The sequence below is a fragment of the Protobothrops mucrosquamatus genome, unplaced genomic scaffold (assembly GCF_001527695.2).
Source record: "Protobothrops mucrosquamatus isolate PMUCROS unplaced genomic scaffold, P.Mucros_1.0 scaffold3, whole genome shotgun sequence".
NCBI lineage: Eukaryota > Metazoa > Chordata > Lepidosauria > Squamata > Viperidae > Protobothrops > Protobothrops mucrosquamatus.
In genome coordinates, this window is record NW_015386390.1 from 697,698 (window position 1) to 720,967 (window position 23,270).

General features: G+C 43.1%; 1 protein-coding gene across 1 annotated transcript in view; it reads right to left on the reverse strand.

Moving 5' to 3' along the window:
• Nucleotides 1-23,270, reverse strand: part of ANTXR2 (ANTXR cell adhesion molecule 2) — a 158,646-nt gene that overhangs the window by 130,861 nt on the left and 4,515 nt on the right. The window contains exons 2-7 of the mRNA XM_015832362.1: nucleotides 17,696-17,767; nucleotides 13,426-13,497; nucleotides 7,251-7,332; nucleotides 5,323-5,424; nucleotides 5,139-5,207; nucleotides 3,574-3,654 (exon numbers count right to left, since the gene is read on the reverse strand). Coding sequence (XP_015687848.1) covers nucleotides 3,574-3,654; nucleotides 5,139-5,207; nucleotides 5,323-5,424; nucleotides 7,251-7,332; nucleotides 13,426-13,490 — 399 coding nt within the window. The 5' untranslated portion in view covers nucleotides 13,491-13,497; nucleotides 17,696-17,767. The remainder of the gene's footprint in view (nucleotides 1-3,573; nucleotides 3,655-5,138; nucleotides 5,208-5,322; nucleotides 5,425-7,250; nucleotides 7,333-13,425; nucleotides 13,498-17,695; nucleotides 17,768-23,270) is intronic.

The window sequence follows — 23,270 nt, forward strand, 5'->3', positions numbered from 1 at the left end:
ATATGTCTAGTTTAATGAAGAGAAGGACGAGGGGGGACATGAATGCAGTCTTCCAATATCTCAGGGGCTGCCACAAAGAAGAGGGAGTCAAGTATTCTCCAAAGCACCTGAAGGCAGGACAAGAAGCAACGGATGGAAACTAATCAAGGAGAGAAGCAACCTAGAACTAAGGAGAAACTTCCTGACAGTTAGAACAATTAACCAGTGGAACAACCTGCCTCCAGAAGCCGTGAATGCTCCAACACTGGAAGTTTTTAAGAAGAGACTGGACAGCCATTTGTCTGAAATGGTATAGGGTTTCCTGCCTGAGCAGGGGGTTGGACTAGATGACCTCAAAGGTCCCTTCCAACTTGATTATGTTTGTGATTGTGATTATGATTATGAACCATTCCTTGCTCCAGAATATAATCACTAACAATGACAACTAAAATTACAGGTGGTCCTTGACTTACGACTACAACTGCGCTCAAAATTTCATTACTAAACAAGACAGTTGTTGAGTTTTGGCCCATTTTATGAGTTTCTTGCCACAGTTGTTAAGTGAATCATTGCAGTTGTTAAGTGAATTTGGCTTCTCTGTTGACTTTGCTTGTCAGAAGTTCACAAAAGGTGATCACATGACCCCGGAACACTGCAAAATGGTCATAAATAGGAACCAGTTGCCAAGCGTCCGAATTTTGATCATGTGACCACCGGGATGCTGCAATGGTCTTGAGTGTGAAAAATGGGCACTTTTTTCCAGTAATGTAGAAACTTCAAATGGTCACTAAACAAATGGCTATAAGTCAAGGACTATCTGCGTAGCAGCAATTCCTGATTCACAGTTGGTGTAAAACCATGTTTTCACATGTACTAGCTGAACTGGCAGATATAAACACCCAGACCGGTTTGACTGGATCCCTTTCATCCACAGTGAGCAACAGAAAGCAAACTCATTAGCAAATATTTCCCCAAAATTCTCATTGAAATTTAATGTGTTTACATTTCTTGGAGCCGATATCATTCCTTAATGGAGAGTTGTGCATTTATTTTAGTACAGAAATAAACATGCAGAGTTAAACGGTTCCACAAAGCTTTCACACTGCGATTTTCTCCAAGGAAACGAACTCAAGTCGATGCAGTCCTTCCAAGTCAAAAGTGCAATTTAAAGAGGCAATTTATCTATTCTATACAGAAACAAGCAAGCCGGTAGGGCCTGATTTAAGAAGCCTTTTTAGGAATCAAACCCTGCCAGTATATTTACATTCCAAAATAAATTCCCTATTATAGAAACATGTGAAGCTATCCAAGGAAAATATCACGCACGGGGTCTTATATCTTCTCATACTAACTCGCTCAAAAATAGGAATCTATCCCAACTCCCTTTCTTTGAATGGAGAACTGTAGGAGAAGAGCAGACAGAGCTAGGGGGTGGAGTGAAGTGAGACATCAGCTTGGCATCGTTACATTGCCACAAACAGTCGAAGTCCAATCTGGCACCAATTCAACATTGAACTTTGGTTGACTAGATTCTTGTGTACAAGCTTCAGCAATAAATCTTTTGAACTGCAACTTAACCTCTGCTGCTGATCCTTTTGCGCTTGACGAGATCCATCACATGGGATCCAGATAATGGGCCAGAAGGAAGCAGCAATGTTTTATACAACTTGCCTCGAGATCAATACTGAGAAATCTTCCCACCCGACCCATGACTCGGACAACAGGAATCCTTGGGTTTATCCCTCTTTCCCATCTTCTTTTTTTACCAGCTGTTCAGAAATACAGGTAGTCTTCAACTTACGACCGTAACTGAGCCCAAAATGTATGTTGTTAAGCGAGACAGCTGGTAAGTGAGTTTTGCTCCTTTTTCACGACTTTCCTTAACACCGTTGTTAAGTGAATCAGTGCAGTGGTTAAGTTAGTAACACGGTTGTAAAGTGAGTCTGGCTTCCCCATTGTCTTTGCTTTGTCAGAGGGTCGCAAAAGGTGATCCCATTACCCCCGGGACACCGTCATAAACATGAGTTAGTTGACAAACTTCTGAATTTTGATCATGTGACCATGGGGATGTTGCAAGGTTGTGTGAAAAAAACGGTCATTTTCACACTTACGGCCGTTGTAGCATCCCCAGGGTCACGTGATCAAAATTCAGACGCTTGGCAACTGACTCATATTTATGACGGTTGCAGTGTCCCGGGGTCATGTGATCCCCTTTGGCAACCTTCTGACAGGCAAAATCACTGGGGAATCCAGATTTGCTAACAACCATGTCACTAACTTAACAAATGCAGTGATTCACTTGACAACTGTGGCAAGAAAGGCCATAAAATGGGGCAAAACTCACTTAACAAATGTTTCGCTTAGCAACATTAATTTTTGGGCTCAACTGTGCTCGTACGTCCAGGACTACCTGTTATTATCACATGGGATATGCAACCAGCCATACTAGTTCTGGCTGAATGAAGTTCGACCTTGTAATAGAAGAGAAAACCTTCCCTCTTCTACAACCTACCAATCCTTAAAGGTAAGCAGATTACACTGAACAGTGACTGCCAGGAGATCTAACAATCATGGCCCATGATAAGGAATTTTGGGAGCAGTCACTCGGGAACCCTTGAAAAGCCAGTTTTCTGTTCCTGTCTCAAGGAGTCTCTAGATCAGTGGTGGCGAACCTAGGGCACGTGTGCCAGAGGCGGCACTCAGAGCCCTCTCTGTGGACACGAGCGCCATGCCCCGGAGATGGCAACCGTCCCTCTTCAACCAGCCACCCACTAACTCACCGAGGTCCCACTTAGCTGGATGCATCCCAGCATGGCTGGTTTCCCTCCCCCCTATCCCATCCCTCCTGGCCTCGCATGCTCTCCTTTTCGTGGGCACGACCCACTGCATCACCTCCTCAGCTGTCGGCCGGCTGTCCAGCTCAGAGGCGGCTTCTCTGAACTGCTGGGGACAGGCTGCGGAGCCCCAGAGTGCGCCAGTCGAGGGGCCGGCAGGCTGTGGCTGCTGATGGACACTGTCAGCCCCCATGCGCTCACTGGCCTCTGTGTGCGGGGCCGATGGTGTCAGGCAGCAGCTGACCCGGCCCCTGCCTCGCCTTGCCCTGTGACAATGGCACCCCCGCCCTGCCTCGCCTTGCCTCACCTCTCCCTGCAGGACGAGCCTCCTGCCCACCTCCCCACCTGCCAGAGACCCCCTGGATCTCCCCCAATCCTGCCCGGCCCCCACAGGCGTCCCTCCCCACGAGCAACATCAAGGTGACTACGCCCACCTTGGCCACACCTACCCAGTCTGCCATGACCACCACAGCCACGCCCACCTGGCACCCGGTGATAAATAAGTGGGTTTTGGGTTGCAGTTTGGGCACTCAGTCTCTAAAAGGTTCGCCATCACTGCTCTAGATGCTTGATCATGCAACTAAGCCATTTTAGTTTGTTCAAAATCAGCTCATTTCACAATAGAGCACTGAAGCTAAGAAAGCCCAGGGAACCAGTCATTAACATCAAAATGAAATCGCCGCAGAAATGTCTTTCAAAAAAATAATAATAAACAAGCTTTGCAAATTAAACAAGATGCACTTTTTTTTCAAATACTCACAGAATTAATTATCCCTCGGAGAGCTTGAAATCCTTCTCTTACTGGGAAGACTTGATCCTTTGAATCAGCAATGGTTTCAAGCTAGGGAAAGACGCACAAATACAACAAAGGTTTGTGCTACCACACAAATAGACGCAGACAGACATGCACGCACAAGATTTAGCAATGATTTAGAGCAGGGAAATGAATGGCTTAAAGAGAACCCACAGGTATATAGACAGAATCCTGTTTACTAGTCATAACTTTTCTTATTCCCGCTGCAAAACAAACTTAACACAACTTCAAGGGAGATTCCCAGTTATGAAAGGTCACCAAGGAAAAACAAGGAGCAGTTTCATATAGAGCAGTGTTTCTCAACCTTGACAATTTTAAGGCATGTGGACTTCAACTCCCAGAATTCCACAGCCAGCAATGCTGGCTGTGGAATTCTGGGAGTTGAAGTCCACATGCCTTAAAATTGTCAAGGTTGAGAAACACTGATATAGAGTATGGTTTTCACTGACTGCTGATTCTTTTCTTTAAAACCAAACTAATCATTATGTCATCGTTGTCTCCCACCAACCATTATTATCCAAAGCACCAGAGAGCAGCCAACCAAACAGAACAATCTTGAATGATCCAATTTAGCAGAAACAGGCGCTTCAGGCTAAGGGTCAAACTACATGTTACACTGAATGCATAACAGAGGGATGGGCTAGTCGTGGGTCACACGCTACATGCCTCTTAGTTTTGTGAGTGGACCTAAGTGTATATCCTGGAACCCCCCAATAAATCATACTTCTGAAATTTGGCAGCAATTCACACACAAAAAAAATGATGGTAGGATTTTCCACCCATTTTAAGTGATATACAAAAATTGTGTGTAAGCTGCCAGGTATACTTTAACGTACCTGGAAAACAGGCGCCATTACCACCCCAGAAAATGAATCCCAAAACACAAAACAGTTGCTGAAAAGATTCAGTGAAGAAAGAAATTTCTGCAGGATCCAATCTGAATCGGTCACTGGGACCAAACGTTTATTTTTCCAAGCTTTCAGTTTTATACTGGAGCCCATCTCTCTCTCTCCCTCCCTCTATTTCCCTCTCTCTCTCCTCCCACCCTCTCTCTCTCTCTCCCTCCCTCCCTCTCTCTCTCTCCAGAATATGCACAGCAGACTATTCTATGCATTGTATTTGTATAATTCCTGGTTGTATGTAGCTTTTAGTTGTTAATTAGGATGTTAATGGCTGCCTACTACATTGTTGATTGTTGTTTCCTTGTGCCACTGTGCCCTTGGCTCCTAAGTATCTGATAGGCTGGTGATACTTCAGCCCTCCTACTGACTGTCAAGAGACCCATTTCCCAGGCTTCAATCATTTCTCTAGCTATTTTTGACCTTGCTCGGCCAACAATCATAGTAATTGTGAAATTGAATGCACGTCCTTGTTCATTGCAATGTGAGGCTACCAATGAGTTTGGGTTTCTTCGTCCAAGGAAATTTCTCAAATAAGAAAGCACCTTTGCCAGATTTTTTTTTTCATTTTGATATGCAGACAATCAAATTTCCAAGACAGGGGGTCCCTACCTGTTCTTGATTAAAATTGAGGACTCCAACGCAATAAACTCTAGCTCCCATGGATCTGGCATTTTTTGCCTGTAGCAGAGAGAATGGGGGGAAAGAGGAATTATGTCTACATTTGCAAAAAAAAATAACACATATGTGCAAATGTTGAACTCAACAGGAACTGCCGTTGCACTTCAACCCTCACCTCTTTTTCCGCATACAGTGGAATCAAGCCTTCCAACTTTCCATCTGTCAAGGCAATGATTACACTACTGGACCCTTTTGCTTTTGCAATCTGATCATTTGCCTGGAAAAACAAAAGAATTTGTGCTCTTACAATCGCATTTGGAAGTGGAGACGAGCAAGAAATGGAGCATAAAAATGGTGAATCATAATGAGATAAGAGTTGATCAAGTTGCACCCAAATTTTTATGTTTAATTTCAGTGTGAATGATATACAGCAGAGGTCCCCAACCTTTTGGGCACCAGGGACCGGTTCCGTGGAGAGAGGTTTTTCCGTGGACCGAAGGGGACATGGTTTTGTGTGGTGCCTGCATCCCGCAGATGGGGCTTTACTTGTTTATGTGGACTGGTACTGGTCCACGGACCAGGGGTTTGGGGACTCATGATATACAGGAAGTTCTCAACTTACAACAGTTTGTTTAGTGATGGTTTGAAGTTACAATGGCACTGAAAAAAGTGACTTATGACGTTTTTTCATGCTTACAACTATTGTGGCATCCTCATCAAAATTCAAGATGCTCGGCAACTGACTCATATTTATGCAAAATAGTATTATTAAGCGAACAAGGCTACAGTTATAAAGAAATTAGAAGAAAAATGGGTGGAAACTTAACCAAAGGTGGCATTTCTACTGTACACTTTTCCCAGTTTTGGCCACTACTGTAAGTGAATCTGGCTTCCCCATTGACTTTGCTAGTCAGAAGGTTGCAAAAGGGGATCACCTGATCCCGGGACACTGCAACCGTCATAAATACATGCCAGTTGCCAAGCATCCAAATTTTGATCATGTGACAGCAGGGATGCTATAAAAGTGGTGTGAAAAATGGTCGTAAGTCCCTTTTTTCAGTGCCGTTGCAACTTTGAACTGTCACCAAACAAATGGTTGTAAGTCAAGGACTACCTGTATTACTTTTATTATAGGATTACAATAACAGAATTTGCTTTCCCCCCTGCTTCACTGTACAGTATCTTTGCGAGAACCAGGGACAGTTCTCAAATTACATTTCTGCCAGGGACTCAAATTTCTTTTTTCTAGCCAATGTCTTGGTTGTGGTTCTTCCTCCTGTTCCTTGGAGTTATTTTTACAGTCCGTTACAATATTGGACTGAATCCTTTTAACGAAGTGGTTTTTCACTCCCATCGCTAACACCACAATCCATTTGGGGAAAGCTTTTGCTTTTACTGTACTCAGTAGAGACTCTAGAGAGAGTACAGAGAAGAGCAACAAAGATGATTAGAGGTCTGGAGGCTAAAACATATAAGGAACGGCTGCTGGAATTGGGTATGTCTAGTTTAATGAAGAGAAGGACGAGGGGGGACATGATATCCGTGTTCCAATATCTCAGGGGCTGCCACAAAGAAGAAGGAGTCAAGCTATTCTCCAAAGCGCCTGAAGGCAGGACAAGAAGCAACAGATGGAAACTAATCAAGGAGAGAAGCAACCTAGAACTAAGGAGAAACTTCCTGACAGTTAGAACAATTAATCAGTGGAACAACCTGCCTCCAGAAGTCGTGGGTGCTCCAACACTGGATGTTTTTAAGAAGATATTAGACAACCATTTGTCTGAAATGATATAGGGTTTCCTACTTGAGCAGGGGGTTGGACTAGAAGAGCTCCGAGGTCCCTTTCAACTCTGTTTTTCTGCTCTACGAGTCACAGTTCTTTGTGTGTTTATCCATGTGTGTATTTGTGTTATTTGTAAAAGGGCTTTTCAGGGCAGAATCATCATCATCCTCTATGCTGCCCAGAATTCTTCTGGAGTGAAGCAGGTTAGAAATACTACCAATTTTTTTTAAAAAAATGCCAAAAAATGATTCAAAAAGTTGAAAGTTCTCAAACAGCAACAAACTACGCTGCATCTCCAATTGCAGAAAATGCAAGGGACTTACTTTTTCTAGTCCTTCGTGCATATACGTTTCACCTCCTGGCTTAACGTTTTGTAAATCTTCAATGCCTCTCTGAATTTTTTGCCTAAAAATAAGGGAGAAAATCATGAAAAAAAAAGTTTATTAAAGACACCAAAATTACTGGAGTTAACTCAGCTCCTAGTAGCTTGAACAGATCGTTGGAGACAAAAGATTTGTAAATGCAGTTGTCCTCTAGTCAAAAGTATTCACTCCAGAATCCTAAAACGTCTTGCTTTCTATGGCTACACCTAAACCAGGGGTAGGCAACCTCGGCTCTTTTATGACTCATGGACTTCAACTCCCAGAATTCCTGAGTCAGCATAGCTGACTCAGGAATTCTGGAAGTTGAAGTCCATGAGTCATAAAAGAGCCGAGGTTGCCTACCCCTGACCTAAACAGATTCGTTGTCCATGGTGAATCTGGCCTATAAGTGTCAGCTGCGAATAATCAGGACATGTTAAATTCCAGTTCAGAAGATTTATTACTCAAGCCTGTACACAAGTATCTAGTCCAGTGATGGCGAACCTTTTAGAGACCGAGTGCCCCAAAACTGGCCCCGCCCCGCTCCACCCCCTGCCTTGCCCCTGGCTCATCCCCCCCCTCACCTGCCCGCAAGGCCACTTACCGCATCCAGGGCCCGCTGCAGATCATCTAGGCCAGTGATGGCGAACCTTTTAGAGACCGAGTGCCCAAATGGCAACCCAAAACCCACTTATGTATCATCGGGCGCCGGGTGGGTGTGGCCCATTGGGTGGGCGTGGCTGCAGTGGTAACGGCCGACTGGGTGGGACTAAAAAGTTCAATCAAGCAATTCCAACTTTGAGAGATCTTTTTTTTTCCCGCGAGAAATTGAAATTGATTGATTGAACCTTTTTTTTTTTTTTGCACATGGAGGCCTAAAGCAAAAGGTTTTATAAAACCCAGCTGAAGGCCTAGGACTGGGGCAACGGCACACGTGCCCAGAGAGAGGGCTCTGCGTGCCACCTGTGGCACGCATGCCATAGGTTCGTCACCACGGATCTAGGCAGCCGAGCAGCGCCATAGCGGCCACGCCCTCTGCCCGCGCCCTGCAGCATCAACTGTGCGCGATGGGCCGTGAGGGCAGAGTCTTGTCTACGCTGCCTGGCTGCCATGTCTTTGGCTGCGCTGCTCTGCGTGGGCCACGCTCGGGGGCAACTCTCCTCCAGGGGGGCTGCTGGTGAGGAAGGGGTCGCGGGGGAGGCAAAGCTGGGGCAACGGCATGTGTGCCCACCGAGAGGGCTCCGTGCCCCGCCTCTGGCACGCGTGCCATAGGTTCGCCACCACTGATCTAGTCAATTAAAGTTCAGTACTAAATTGGCAGCAGATAAGGGTCAACAAAATGCCAGAGGGGTCGGATTTGGACCCTTTGTGGCAACGCAAGGATTCTAAGCTTATGACATGCTTAACTCCGCCCTCAGTTCTGCCTGCCCTTCTCCTACAACTCCTTCCTTAGCTATCTGTGTTCACTGTAATGCTAATGTTTATCATTTTAATGTTTTATATATATTGTCATGTTTAGGTTGTTGTAAGGGGCATAGAAATGTAACATATAAATAAGATACGGAGAAATCTGCGGACTTCGGATTTCTGAATCGCTCTCCATTTCATCCCTCTCACCCACAGTCGAAAAAGTAGACTAAGAGGGGAGGGGGGGGGAACCCCCTTACACAATCCATTTAAATCTGCACTACCAGTTCTGGTTGCCACCGAAGACATGCTGCGCGCTATAGATGGCAGCTGAACAAGTTACATAAAGTCAATGCAATCTGTTTAATCCAAAATATTTTACACTCGGCGTCTATTGAAAACAACCTGAAACTGATTATGTACGAAGGCAGATTACAAAGCAGACGCTCTCTGGTTGCCAGGGGATGTCTGGCAGACTGTCCGCAGGCTCTGGCAGTTCCGCTGCCAAGAAACAAATGACAAATCAAGTTCCAGGGTTGCTTTTTCTTTTTCTTTTTTTTTCCAAACCAGATTTTGCAATGCAAAAAATAGCTCTCGTACAATCCGTTCGGTTTTATTTATCCAGCATAGAACCAAGACCTCCCAGCACTTTTTGACACCTGCAGCCCTATTTCAGCTGCGGAGCCCAACGATTACAAAAAGAAAACACAGTGGCTTCCACAGAAAAAGAGGACACTACCATCTGGGTTGTAATATTCTAGAAGAGGAGGAAGGGGGGGGGGGGAGAGGAGGAAGAAGAGAAGGAGGACAGGGAGAGGAGGGGAACAGGGAGAGGAGGAGGACAGGGAGAGGAGGAGGAGGAGGAGAAAGAGGAGGAGGAGAAAGAGGAGGACAGGGAGAGGAAGAGGAAGAGGAGGTCAGGGAGAGGAGGAGGAGGAGGAGGAAGACAGGGAGAGGAAGAGGACAGGGAGAGGAGGAGGAGGAAGACAGGGAGAGGAGGAGGACAAGGAGAGGAGGAGGAGGAGGAAGACGGAGAGGAAGAGGAGGAGGAAGACAGGGAAAGGAGGAGAAGGAGTAGGAGAAGGAAGACAGGGAGAGGAGGAGGAAGACAGGGAGAGGGAGGAGGAAGACAGGGAGAGGAGGAGGAGGAGGAGGACAAGGAGGAGGAAGACAGGGAGAGGAAGAGGAGGAGGAGGACAGGGAGAGGAGGAGAAGGAGTAGGAGAAGGAAGACAGGGAGAGAAGGAGGAAGACGAGGAGAGGAGGAGGAAAACAGGGAGAGGAAGAGGAGGAGGCAGGGAGAGGAGGAGGAGGAAGACAGGGAGAGGAAGAGGAGAAGGAAGACAGGGAGAGGAGGAGGAGGAGGACAGGGAGAGGAAAAGGACGGAGAGGAGGAGGAGGACAGGGCAAGGAGAAGGAGGAGGAGGAGGAGGAAGAAGACAGGGAGAGGAGGAGGAGGACAAGGAGAGGAGGAGGAAGGGAGAGGAAGAGGAGGAGGAAGACAGGGAGAGGAGGAGGAGGAGAAGGAGAGAAGGAAGACAGGGAGAGGAAGAGGAGAAGGAAGACAGGGAGAGGAAGAGGAGAAGGAAGACAGGGAGAGGAGGAGGAGGACAGGGCGAGGAGGAGGAGGAGGAAGAAGAAGATAGGGAGAGGAGGAGGAGGAGGACAAGGAGAGGAGGAAGACAGGAAGAGGAGGACAGGGAGAGAAGGAGGAGGAGGAGAAGGAAGACAGGGAGAGGAGGAGGAGGAGGACAAGGAGAGGAGGAGGAGGAAGAAGAAGAGGAGGAGGTGGTGGTAGTAGTGGTGGTGGTGAAGGTGGAGGACCGCCAATGGTGGCTGCTGCTTGAGTGAAGGAAATGAAGAAAGAGTTGCTTATCATACTTTAATTTAAACAATCAATAAAGCTCAATTTTGCAACACCCATATTTTCTGGGGTGGTAGGCACAAATTCACACTCCTTCCTGATGTATTCTTTTCATTCATCTATCAGTTCTCTTAACTCCAAGACTGTTCCTCCTGGACTGAACTTCTATGCTGATCATGAACATTAACTTTGTTTCGAACTGTGAAGTTCCATATTGGTTATTTCTGTTATGGTTTTTCTTAGTTTGACATACAAGCATAGAATTGCATCGTGATTGTTAAGGTTCTCTAAATCTAAAAAGACTAATGAGGAAAGATATATATTTTTCAGAAGGCCTTTGGATTCTTCTTCAGCAGGAACGGCCCTTTTAAAGAGGAAACAAGTGTGGAAAAAATGACAGGTCACAAAAAACGTACAGGTAGATCAAAACTAACTTTAGATCAGAACTGAAGATTGGCAAGAAAGCTAAAACTGAGAATGATCTGGGATGAGATGTAATAAGAAGAACTTATTTCAATATGTTGAAAAAAAAGGAAGAGAGAAAATCAATATGCCAGAGGCTCAATAAACACAGAATATTACGATACTAACAGAGAAAAAGTCAGCTCCTAAATCTTCTCCAACAAGTAGAAATGTGTTTCATTGGGGAATCGGGTAAAACAAGACAAAAGGGTTGGATTAAAACTTGCAGAGGAAAAGAGAAAACTGACAATATTCTAGAAAATAGCTCTTTACTTTAAATGAGCTAAAATCTCCCATGACACATTGATTGCATATTAAGATACTTAAATAACTTGGCAATGACTTGATTCAACTTCGATGTAATATCTTGAGATACTACAAGGTTAGAAAGTAGGACACTATCAGTTCAAGTCCTGCCTTAATTATGAAAGTCAACTGGCTGACTTTGGGCCAGTCATTTCCTGGGGAAAATAGGAGAAGGAAGTCCCAAAGATGCTTTGTTTTTTTCCAAAAAAAACAATTGGACTTTCTTGATTTTTTTTCTTTGAAAACATTTCATTTCTCGTCCAAGAAGCTTCTTCAGAACTGGAGAACATCTCTGATAAACTCTCGGCCCACGTCTTACAGTCTAGAGCAGGGGTCCTCAAACTTGGCCCTTTTATGACTTGTGGACTTCAACTCCCAGAATTCCTCAGCCAGGCATGCATGCCTGGCTGAGGAATTCTGGGAGTTGAAGTCCACAAGACATAAAAGGGCCAAGTTTGAAGACCCCTGCTCTAGAGGAAAAGATAAGTTATGCTGCAAGTGATGGAAACATACAGGTTTTAGCAGAACATCGTAAAATAAAATATACTATTTCTTTCACGTTGCAGACATCCCGTAGAAACGGCAATGGCAAAAACAAAAATGATGAAACGTGTGTTGCAATGTCTTGGCAATGAACACCAGGGTATGCAGTACAGAGTTTGTATCATGATGTCACCGGTAATGTTTCTTCACCATCCGTGGCGGATGCCCGTTTCTTGATTCTTTCCTGAACATGAAGCTTCCCCCCCCCCAAAAACCCCACTCAATTCTGAATCCTTTCTCCCTCGCTGGAAGTAACTATGTACACATCAAAACATATTTAACAATAAAAGCAGACATTTGCACAGTTGAATAAGGTGATGGTTTGCTACAGCAAAAGCAGACACGCAACTCCTGAAGAGTCGGCTACCTTGAAATAACCGAGTGAAATCTGGAAGGTTTGTGAAATTCAAGACAAAAGCAGAGGAAGACAATCCGTTGATGGCAACTTGGAAGCTGCTTCACAATTACAAAATAGAACATCTCAGTGGAACATATGCGGAAGCATCTAACACCTCTGTCTTTCAGCAAAGGCACATTTTTATCCCTCACAGTTATCATGCTGGTTGTCTTCCTTCCAAACCGTACTTAATACTCATCGCGCCAAGTCCTTCATTCTTGATGTCAGATTTGAGAAGGCACGTGGCTCTCTCCCAATTAATACATTAGCATCTTCTACGTGACTCAGCATCTAGAGCAGGGGCCTTCAAACATGGCCCTTTTATGACTTGTGGACTTCAACTCCCAGAATTCCTCAGCCAGGCACACTGGCTGAGGAATTCTGGGAGTTGAAGTCCACAAGTCATAAAAGGGCCACGTTCGAAGGCCCCTGCTCTAGAGGGCATATCAGAGTTTTCCAAATGCTTCCCAAATTTTTCCTAACAATAGCAGTAGCACTTAGACTTATCTACTGCTTCACAGTGCTTTACAGCCCTCTCTGAGCGGTTTACAGAATCAGCATCTTGCCCCCCAACAATCTGGGTCCTCATTTTACCGACTTTGGAAGGATGGAAGGCTCAGTCAACCTTGAGTCAGTCAGGATCGAACTACTGGCAGTGGGCAGAGTCAGCCTGCAATACTGCATTCTAACCACTGTGCCACCACGACAACCTTTATAACAGGCCACTAGAATGAAGTGAGAAAGCAGACTTGTGGTCTGGATCTAATAGTTGTCCGTTTTGGATCTGGGGTTTTTATTCTTTTAATCAAAGGCTGTATTTGATGTCTGAATGGCACCTTAGAGTCTGCACCCCAAAAAGTAATGGACTTGACTGCCTTGCTTAGCAATGGAAATTTTGGGCTCAATTGTGGTCCTAAATCAAGGACTACCTATATATGATTCTGATTTGCATTTGACCTTAAGGAGATATTCAAAATAGCAATTCAACAGGACCGTTCGTATGTCAGGAAAACAGATAATCATCAAGAGGCCCTGAATCAGATCTAACGTTACTTACCCAATTATTATAATTGTATAATTTTAATTGCTGGAAATGTTCGCAGTTCTGTTGGTTTAAAAAAGAGTATTTAAAAACGGGCAATGCCGACATTTACTTACCTATCTTGTGTTAATGGCAGAACCACAGTTGCTTGCATGGAAAACACTATGAAGGATATTCTCATCCGAGGGCTTTTAAAGATAAGAAAGAAAAACATTAACCTCAGCCATATAAGACAAAACATTTCAAGGATTCTTTAATTTCTTCAATGACAGCTGAACACACAGAGAACTATCTAATATCCAGCACATAACATGTTGGTCGGCAATTGTATATTTCACCTAAGACAGTGGTTCTCAACCTGTGGGTCGGGACCCCATTTGGGGTCGATCGACCATTTCATGGGGGTCGCCAAGCAAGGCTGTCCACCACTTTTTTTGTCCGCCATTTTTTTTGTCCACCATTTTTCCCCCCTTTTCCGGCGGGTGCCTTACCTCCCTTGGGCTGGGCCAGCTGGTAGTCGGCCTGCTCCGTCTCTGCCGCTTGCCAGCTACACCTCAGCTGGCGCAGGGGGCGGAACCACGCATGCGCGGCGCTCCCGGGCAGGGAAAGTCCTCGACTTACGACCGGTTGGGTAGTCCACGACTTACAACCGGTTTAGTCCTCGACTTATGACCAGTTTAGTCCTCGACTTACGACCGGTTTAGCCCTCGACTTACGACCGGTTGGGGTCACGGCATTAAAAAGGTTGAGAACCACTGACCTAAGAGCTTTATCCTGAAAACAAAATAAATACTGCTAGATTTGGTGCTGCTCTCTAAGCTTGATTGTTTGCTTGCAGACATTTCATTAGTCAACTGATGATGTTACCTAGTTGGGTAATGAAATGTCTGTAAGTAACCAGCTCAGAGAACACAGAAGCTGCACAATTCAGTCCTCCGTTACAGATATTCTCTTATATTGGATCTGCTTGATTTTGCTCAATTCACATTCTGGATCAAACAAACCATAGTTCTCAATAATCCAGCTGTTGTTTTCCCTTTTAAGCGTTTAGACCATTGTGTTTGTCTCTATTCAGTTTTGGCCCATAGAAGAAATTATGGGACGAATCAAAGCACTAAAATTGCTTTTTTGACTGCTGTCCATTGGTAGGAAATGATGAGGTATAATCTGCACATTTGAGACAAAAAACTGGAATGAAAGTGTTTTCCACTCAAAGGCCAAACTGAACAGGCTCCAATCCTTATAACAATGTCCAAAACAAAGTTGTCCATGATTGTAAAACCTGAGGGGATATTAGAACATAGAATAATAGATTTGGAAGGGATTTTGGAGGTCTTCTAGTCCAACTCCCTGATCAAGCAGGAGACCCTATACCATTTCAGACAAATGGTGGTCCAATCTCTTCTTGAAAACCTCCAGAAATGAAACACCCACAACTTCCTGAGGCAAGCCATTCCACTGATTAATTGTTCTCGCCGTCAGGAAATTTCTCCTTAGTTCTAGATTGGGTCTCTTTTTAGTGATCTTCCACTCATTATTTCTTGTCCTGCCCTCAGATGCTTTGGAGAAAAATGTTGACTTTTCTCTGTAACAGTCCCTCAAGTACTGGAAGAGGGTTATCATATCACCCCTAGTTCTTTTTTTCGTTAAGACTAAACATACCTGGTTCCCACAATCATTCATCATATGGGTTTAGCCTACAGTCCCCTTATCATTTTTGTTATTATAATCTGCACTCTTGGTTTGGACAAAACTCAGCAGCACTTTTTCGTGCGGCTGCTGATAAAAACAGGATCGCCAACATGATCACCAACGTCCGATAACGGATATAGCACAAGAAGAAGAAGTACTCTTTCTAGAATCTCAACATCTTGTGTATCATAGTGACCAGAACTGGACACAATATTAAATGAATGGCTTTATGGTGAATAGGAATTCAAAAGATCAAAGATCTTTGATCTTTTGAATTCCTATTCACCATAAAGCCATTCATTTAATGACCGTTTGAAGTTACAACAGCACTCAAAAATGTGATTTACAACTGGTCCTCACAATTACAAGTGCTGCAGCATCCCAAAGGAATGGAATGGAATGGAATGGAATAGAATAGAATAGAATAGAATAGAATAGAATAGAATAGAATAGAATAGGAGTTGAAAGGGATCTTGGAGGTCTTCTAGTCCAACCCCCTGCTATGTAATCCCTATGTAAAGCAAGGTGGTTGTTAAATCAGTCCCTTGGCAACCAACATGTACTTATGACAGTTGCAGCATCCTGGGGTCATGTGATCACCATTTGTGACCTTCCCAGCCAGCTTCCCACAAGCGAAGTCAGTGGGAAGCCAGATTCCCTTAACTACCTCAGTGATCCACTTAACAACCATGGCAAACAAAGTTGTTAAGTGAATCACAGTTGTAAAGATTGTGGGACTTGAGGGGGACTCATTTAACAACCATCTTGCTTAACAACAGAAATTCTGGTCTCAGTTATGGTTGTTAAGTCGTGGACAACCTATATATTGTTTCTCCTTGTGTAAAACACAAATAAATTCATTCGGCAGAGATATATTTTTCCTAGAAATTGTGAAGGATCACCTCAGAGCTGCCTTTGTACAATGCATATGTCCTACAATTTGCATGAGGGCGTAGGGTCATGTTACAGCCCAGGAAGGTCCAGAAAGACCATATCAAGCATCTGTCTCACAAGTTGTCATGAAATATGAAGCAGAGACTATTGTCACACAAAGTGGGCTGTTTTCTGTCCGCTGGTTATTATTTAATCTGAGGGAGCCATCTCAAGCATTTTCCTCAGTAGATTTTTCTTTGTCCAAAGATAGACCACATCATTGCCAAATCCTTTTTTTTTTTTAACCTTTTTGTATGTTTGATTTTTTTTTTTTAAATTCCACCATCAAGGAATTCCATTCTGGGAGAAATTCATAAGCATACGTTCCCATTGTTTTTTAAATATCCTCACCGCAGGCGTGAAGCTCTTAAAATGAAATCAAACGTGTGTTATGTTGTAACTTCAGGCCTTCGTCGTTCAGGCCCAGAAAAAAAAAAAATGGAGAGCAGATGTACAACTCGTACTGGAGTGATCTAATTCTTATAATGAAACCTGCTCAGAATTTTCACCATATGCTGCACCGAACAGCATTTGTCAACCATGGAATAGTCTCCTTTTCCCTTAAGAAAGAAAAGGAGTGGAAGGACAACGAAAAGAAGCCTCTAAAAGCTGTTAAGAATTATTCAACCAATGATTTCACCAATTCGTTTTTGTTCCAGTCAGTTTAGAAATGAAAGGGTGGAGTTCTTGTCAAAATCGAGAGTGACCAAAAGGCTTAGGAATGGGCAATCAGATCATTTTTGGAAGGAATAAACATCTCTACTGCCAGTAACTGAAATTCCAGATCCCATGGCTTCTACCAATTACTCTTTTTATTAACTTACATTATCCCAGGAAAGACAATCCAATCAGATTTCTTTCCCTATTCTATAGAGGCCTTGTTTTCTGCCCTATGAAGATGGATGCGCTGCAATTAAGATTCCTATTCCACATGATTTTACACTAGCTGGTCAAACACAATTGCCTAACTGTACTGTATTTTCCATAGGAAACAATTAAGTGCACTAATGACTCTATGCAATTGCTTCCAGGACTCAAAGGATCCTGTGTTTAACTAGACTTAAGTGTAGTCTATACTTTTAAAATAATCGATTTTTGTCTGAGTAGCACAAAAGATCAAAATCATGCTGCCATAATAAGGCAGATGTTGCATACATCTGTGTAACATCCTTGGGAAGACATCAGAAAACTATAGAAAACAATAAATGCTTGGTGTCCAACAGCTGCTTTCCTGAAAATGTATGAAAAAGTGTGATTGTATTGTGAAAAAGAGAAGAAAAAGCGGGAAGGAAAACTAAGAAACCAAAAATCTATTTCCTGTTTTTGTTCTCCTTTGTTCACCACAAGACTGATTTAAAACAACTCATTTTTTACATTCTGATAAATAGTATTTTTTTTAATCTTAATATATTTTTAACCTCTTCCTGTCCCTCCAAATTTTTTTTTGCTCAGTGGCAGGTATTTTGGTCAGAATTGTATTTGATATCCTATAATGCAGGCTCAAATTCCACTCTTACTGGACATTTCTAGAGATATTCTTAGTAAGTGTTGGAATTCTGATCTAAACAGATTCCAACTCTTTTTTCAACTTGACCAACAAAACATACATTCTTATGTTGTTAAGAACAAGTCAGGCCTAGTTTCAAACTCATTTGCAATCTATGAAACTACTCATAGTCTCCAGGGAAAACAGGAAATTAGAGAAAATAGTTACCAGAAAAAAAGGAAACATAGTTCTTTCTAACTCATTTGACAACTTACCTCACAAATCTTTCTGTTAGCTGCTTCACAAATTCAACAATTTCTGACCAGTGTGTTGTTACGCTCCCTGATCTACACAAAAAAAAGACAAAAGTTCATTAAGTGGCAATAAACAGTCAGATTTCTTAAAATACTTCCTTGAAACACTCTTTTCAAGTTTGATTCAGACTTTCCTGCTATAGGTAGTCCCTGAGTTACGATTGGTCACATAATGAGGGCCTGAAGTTACAACAGTCCTCACTGGGATACTTACAACCTGGATTCAAAGTTCCAGCACACACATACACAACCCACACACACACACACCTTGAGGATACATAATCACATTTTGGATGCTCAGCAACCAGCCCACATTCACAGCTGTTTATAGCATCCTGTGGTTACATTACCACAATTTACAACTCTTTTGCTAGAAACTGGTGTTAATTTCTGGTTTCTGACACAAAACCCCCATTGCAGACAACGGACTTACTTAAAAACTGCTACATTCCTTTAACAACCACAATATTCATTTAATGACCGCATTGGTCCTTTAAAGACTGCTGCAAAAAAGGTCATAAAATCAGGCACGATCACATAGTGACCTGCTTAATGACCAGCATGAATTACAACTGTAATTTCAGGTCCAATTATGGTTGTAAGTCAAGAACTACCTACATTATTATCTTATCTAATTGTACTATTTAGAGCTGTATGTTAGTCCTCAGTTGAAAGTGATTGGTAACCATCAAATAACTATAATATTTAATATATGAAGTAATAAATGAAGACCTCCCCAAAGAAAAACAAAATTACAATTACAATATCAGAACCCTACTGAATTCAGAGTGTCATCACTTATGATCCTAGGTCAAGCTGGACATCAGCAACCTGTGGTTTTATGCAGAGATGGGTCTTGTGGCCAGAGCTTTGTAATTACTGATCTAGATGATGGAATTAATGAGCTGCTTAATAAAATGTTATGATAACACAAGACTGAGAGGTTTGGTCAACACTTGGAAGACTGAACTGGGAGGAACAAGACAGGGAGAAATATGGCATTACATTAGCAAGAAAGGAATGCAGAAGACCCATACAAAATGGGGCATCGTGACTTGGAAACATCTAAGATGGACTTCAGTTGAGTCACTGGCAATAAGCTGAATTTGAGTTGGTAACGTGGGACAGGCCTAACCTAGTTATGAGCCATATCCAAAATAGTATTATATCAAAGATGCACGAAGACATGATTTATCAGTAGTCCTCGACTTACAACAGTTCACTTAGTGACCGTTCAAAGTTACAACAGCACTGAAGAAGTGACTTATGCCCGTTTTTCACACTTACGACCATTGCAGCATCCCCATGGTCACATGATTTACATTCAGATGCTTGACAACTGACTCACATTTATGACGGTTGTAACGTTCCAGGGTCATTGTGATCCCCTTCTGCGACCTTCTGACAAGCACAGTCAATGGGGAAATGATTTCTCTCCCCCTCTGTTGAGAGAGGGCTGTTCAATTTTGAAAGAGGGGTCAAAGAGACCATCTGTGTCAAAATTGAACAGCCTTCCCTCAACTGAGGAAGGGGGGAGAAAGACACCAACTATCTCCAGTCTACAACACGGTCCTTTGAGCAGTTCCAAGAAGGCTCCACGGCCATTTGCACTACTCAGGTGACCCTGGAGACACAGATAAGCCTCCAGCTACCTTTAACAACTCCCTAAAAGAATGCAAATGAACAGCTGTCTGCAAGGAGAATAAATCCTTCCATTCCCCTACCATCCAATCAGAGCTGAAGAAGCTTCTTGGATGAGAAGCGAAACATCTTCAAAGAAAAACAAGAAAGTCCAGTTGCCTTGTGAAAAAGCATCTTTGGGATAACTGCAGTGATTCGCTTAACAAATGCAACATGAAAAGTCGTAAAATGGGGCAAAACTCACTTAATAAATTTCTCACTTAGCAATATAAATTTTCGGCTCAATTGTGGTCATAAGTTGAGCACTACTTGTATTTGGCACAGGTAAAATCGTACTTTATTTGGGGCACTGCTTTTTCAGAAGAATATTGACCGATTAAAGAGGCTGCAGAGTAAGACAATAAAGTTTGGGATTACAGTGAAAATTGAAAAAACTTGGGATTCCGAAAGAAAGAAAAGGCAAGGAGACAGGTCAGCCATGTTCAGGTACATAAAGAGAAGCTACAAGGAGTGTGATCAAGAACTTTTTCTCCATGCCCACAAAAAACAGGACCCAAAATAATTGGTATAAATTATACTCACCTAAATTTTGTTTAAATCAGGGGTGTTCGACCTTGGCAACTTTAAGACTTGAGGACTTCGACTCCCAGAAGTCCTCAGCCAGCATGGCTGGCTGGGGAATGAGGAATTCTGGGAGTTGAAGTGGCTGGTTGGAGAATTCTGGGAGTTGAAGTCCATAGGCCTCAAGCTTGCCAAGGTTGGACACTCCTGGTTTAAATGGAAAACTTTCTGATGGTAAGGATTATACAACAATGGATCAGTTTACCAATGGATGTTGGGTTCTCCATCTCTAAAGGTTTTTAAGAAGAGGCTGGATAAGGATGGTTTGATTGGTCTTCTTGAATATTGCAGGGGGCTGGTCTACAGTATATATTCTTCATCATCCTTTCCAACTCTATAATTCTATCATTTTAAAGTGTCATTAGGGAACTGACTCTGAACCAAATCAATTCCAGCAGTTTTATGTGGATGTTAAAGAGAAAGTATGAACTAAGCCTGAAAAAAAAACCACAAGGAAGAATTCCCCAGTCTGATTCACCTCCCCCTAAAATGATTGACACCTCTTGCTTTGGAAAGAATGGGGCTGTTGAAAATAGTGCCTCTAATCCTTGCAATGGCCCAGAAAGATATTATAATTAAGGGTATTGAACACCGTGGAGAAATGAAGTAAAACCAAGAGGGGTGCACTCCTTCCATCAGTTTCCCACAAAGGTCACCCACAGAAACCAACAATACTATTTCTGTTCCATGCCCAGACCGAATGCTGACGTTAAACGGAAAGGGACAATTCGCCATGACCAATTCACCACGCGACAACTCACGGCCAATTCACGGTGGGACAACTTGCTGCGGGACCATTTCATTTAAAACAATTAAAAAATTGTTTTCATTTTTGTCATTCGCATTTCATTTTCTCCCTCCTTTGGCATTCTTTCTTTAATGATTCCATTTCACCATTTCTTCAAAATTATGTCGCTTTCGTTGCACAGCAAGTTGTCCCCCGACGAGTTGGCCATGGCGAATTGTCCCATGGCAGGTTGGCTGTAGCAAGTTGCCCAAGGCGAGTCAGTTGTGGTGAGTTGGACGCAATGAGATGGCCCTGGCAAATTGTCCTAGACCAGGGGTAGGCAACCTTGGCTCTTTTATGACTCGTGGACTTCAACTCCCAGAATTCCTGAGCCAGCCATGCTGAGGGGAAAGGGAGAGGTTTCCAAGCTGAGCCATGCTGGCTCAGGAATTCTGGGAGTTGAAGTCCACGAGTCATAAAAGAGCCAAGGTTGCCTACCCCTGTCCCAGACCCAATTTTAAAAGTGTATTTAAAAGGACTCAGCTAATCTCGTCTTCTATGACATTCTGTAACTGAATTCCCACCATCTCCCGACACACTTTCCTAAAAAGGGGAGGTTGGGAGCAGGCAGGCAGATATCCAAAATAGGTGAATTCAAAGAACAGTGCACAATGACTCCTACAGTACAAAGGAACCAACATGTCCTTGTCCACCAAAGAGGCATTAAGAGAAATAGAGGAGAGCCAGTTTGGTGTAGTGGTTAAGACACCAGGCTAGAAAGAGGGAGAGTATGAGTTCTAAAAGATGTTGAGACCTTGGAAAAAGTTCAGAGAAGAGCAACTAAAATGATCCAAGACATGGAGACTAAAACATATGAAGAATGGCTGCGGGACTTGGGTCTGGCTAGTCTAAAGAAAAGAAGAAATAGCGGAGACATGATAACAGTATTCCAGTATTTGAGAGGCTGCCACAAAGAAGAGGGGGTCACGTTACTCTCCAAAGCACCAGAGGGCAGGACAAGAAACAATGGTTGGAAACTGACCAAAGAGAGAAGCAACCTGGAATTAAGGAGAAAGTTCCTAACAGTGAGGACAATTAACCAGTGGAACAGCTTGCCATCAGAAATCGTGGGCGCTCCATCACTGGAGGTTTTTAAGAAGAGACTGAACAGACACTTGTCTAAGATGGTATATAAGTTCTCCTGCTTGAGCGGGGGGCTGGTCTAGAAGACCTCCAAGGTCCCTTTCAGATCTATTCTATTCTATTCTCTCTCTCAGCTGTGCCCACCTCACAGGGTTGTTGTTGTGGAGGAAACAGGAAGAGGAAGATGTGTTGGATATTTTCACCACCTTCAATTACTTGTAAAAACAATAAAGGCAGGATGCAAATAAATAAATAAATATCCCCTTCCCATCTTCCCGTGCGCTATCCAAAGAACTGGGAAGGACATGGACCTAAATCACAAATGGTAGGGTTTATGCTAGAAAATTCCTTATTCACTTCAATTGAATCCACAAAACAAAATAAATTCCTGTTTACATTACAAGTCACCTTATCACAATACCGTACATGTACAAGCAATGGCTGTTCACCTAGTATCTTTCTCTCACTTGTTTCATTATTAGTTGGGCTGATTTTCAAGATCCTCCTTTGGCAAGGCAAGCATCAGCTAAAAATATCTGCAACCACTTTCAAACTTGCAAGTGATCGAAGTTGAAAACTGTCAACAACTATTGTTATCTTACTAAGGGACAAAACAGTGATGTTGCCAAAAAGGACCACGGTCTCTATGTATCTTGTGTGCTTGCTGGCTTTTTTAAGATAAGAAAAATCTTTGTTTTAGAATCAGAGCTCTCTGTACCTGCTGGGGATCAAAGAGAATCAGGAGACTGGAAAGTAAGACAGCCCTTTGCAGGATTGACCTGGGTAATAATAATAATACTAATACTAGTAACAACAACGACAACGACAATAATAATAATAATAATCTGGATAGTGGATGTGGCAGTGCCTGGAGACAGCAGAAGAGAAGAAAAAGAACTGGAGAAGATAACAAAATACAAAGACCTACAAATAGAAATAGAAAGACTGTGGCAAAGGCAAGCAAGAGTAGTACAAATAGTAATAGGCACCTTGGATGCAATCCCAAAACAACTGGAACACCATTCGAACACCACTGGCATTGACAAATTCACCATTAGTCAATTGCAAAAGGCGGCCTTACTAGGAACAGCTTCCATCCTGCAACGATATCTGTAATACCATCAAATCAAGCATCCACATCTTGGTAAGGACTCGATAGGTAGACAAAAATGTCAAATCCAATCTGAACATCTTGCTGACATCATCAATAATGATGATGATAATGATGATGATGGAAGGGACCTTGGAGGTCATCTAGTCCAACCCCCTGCTCAGGCAGGAAACTCTATACCATTTCAGACAAATGGCTGTCCAGTCTCTTCTTAAAAACTTCCAGTGTTGGAGCATTCACAGCTTCTGGAGGCAGGTTGTTCCACTGATTAGTTGTTCTAAGTGGCGAACCTA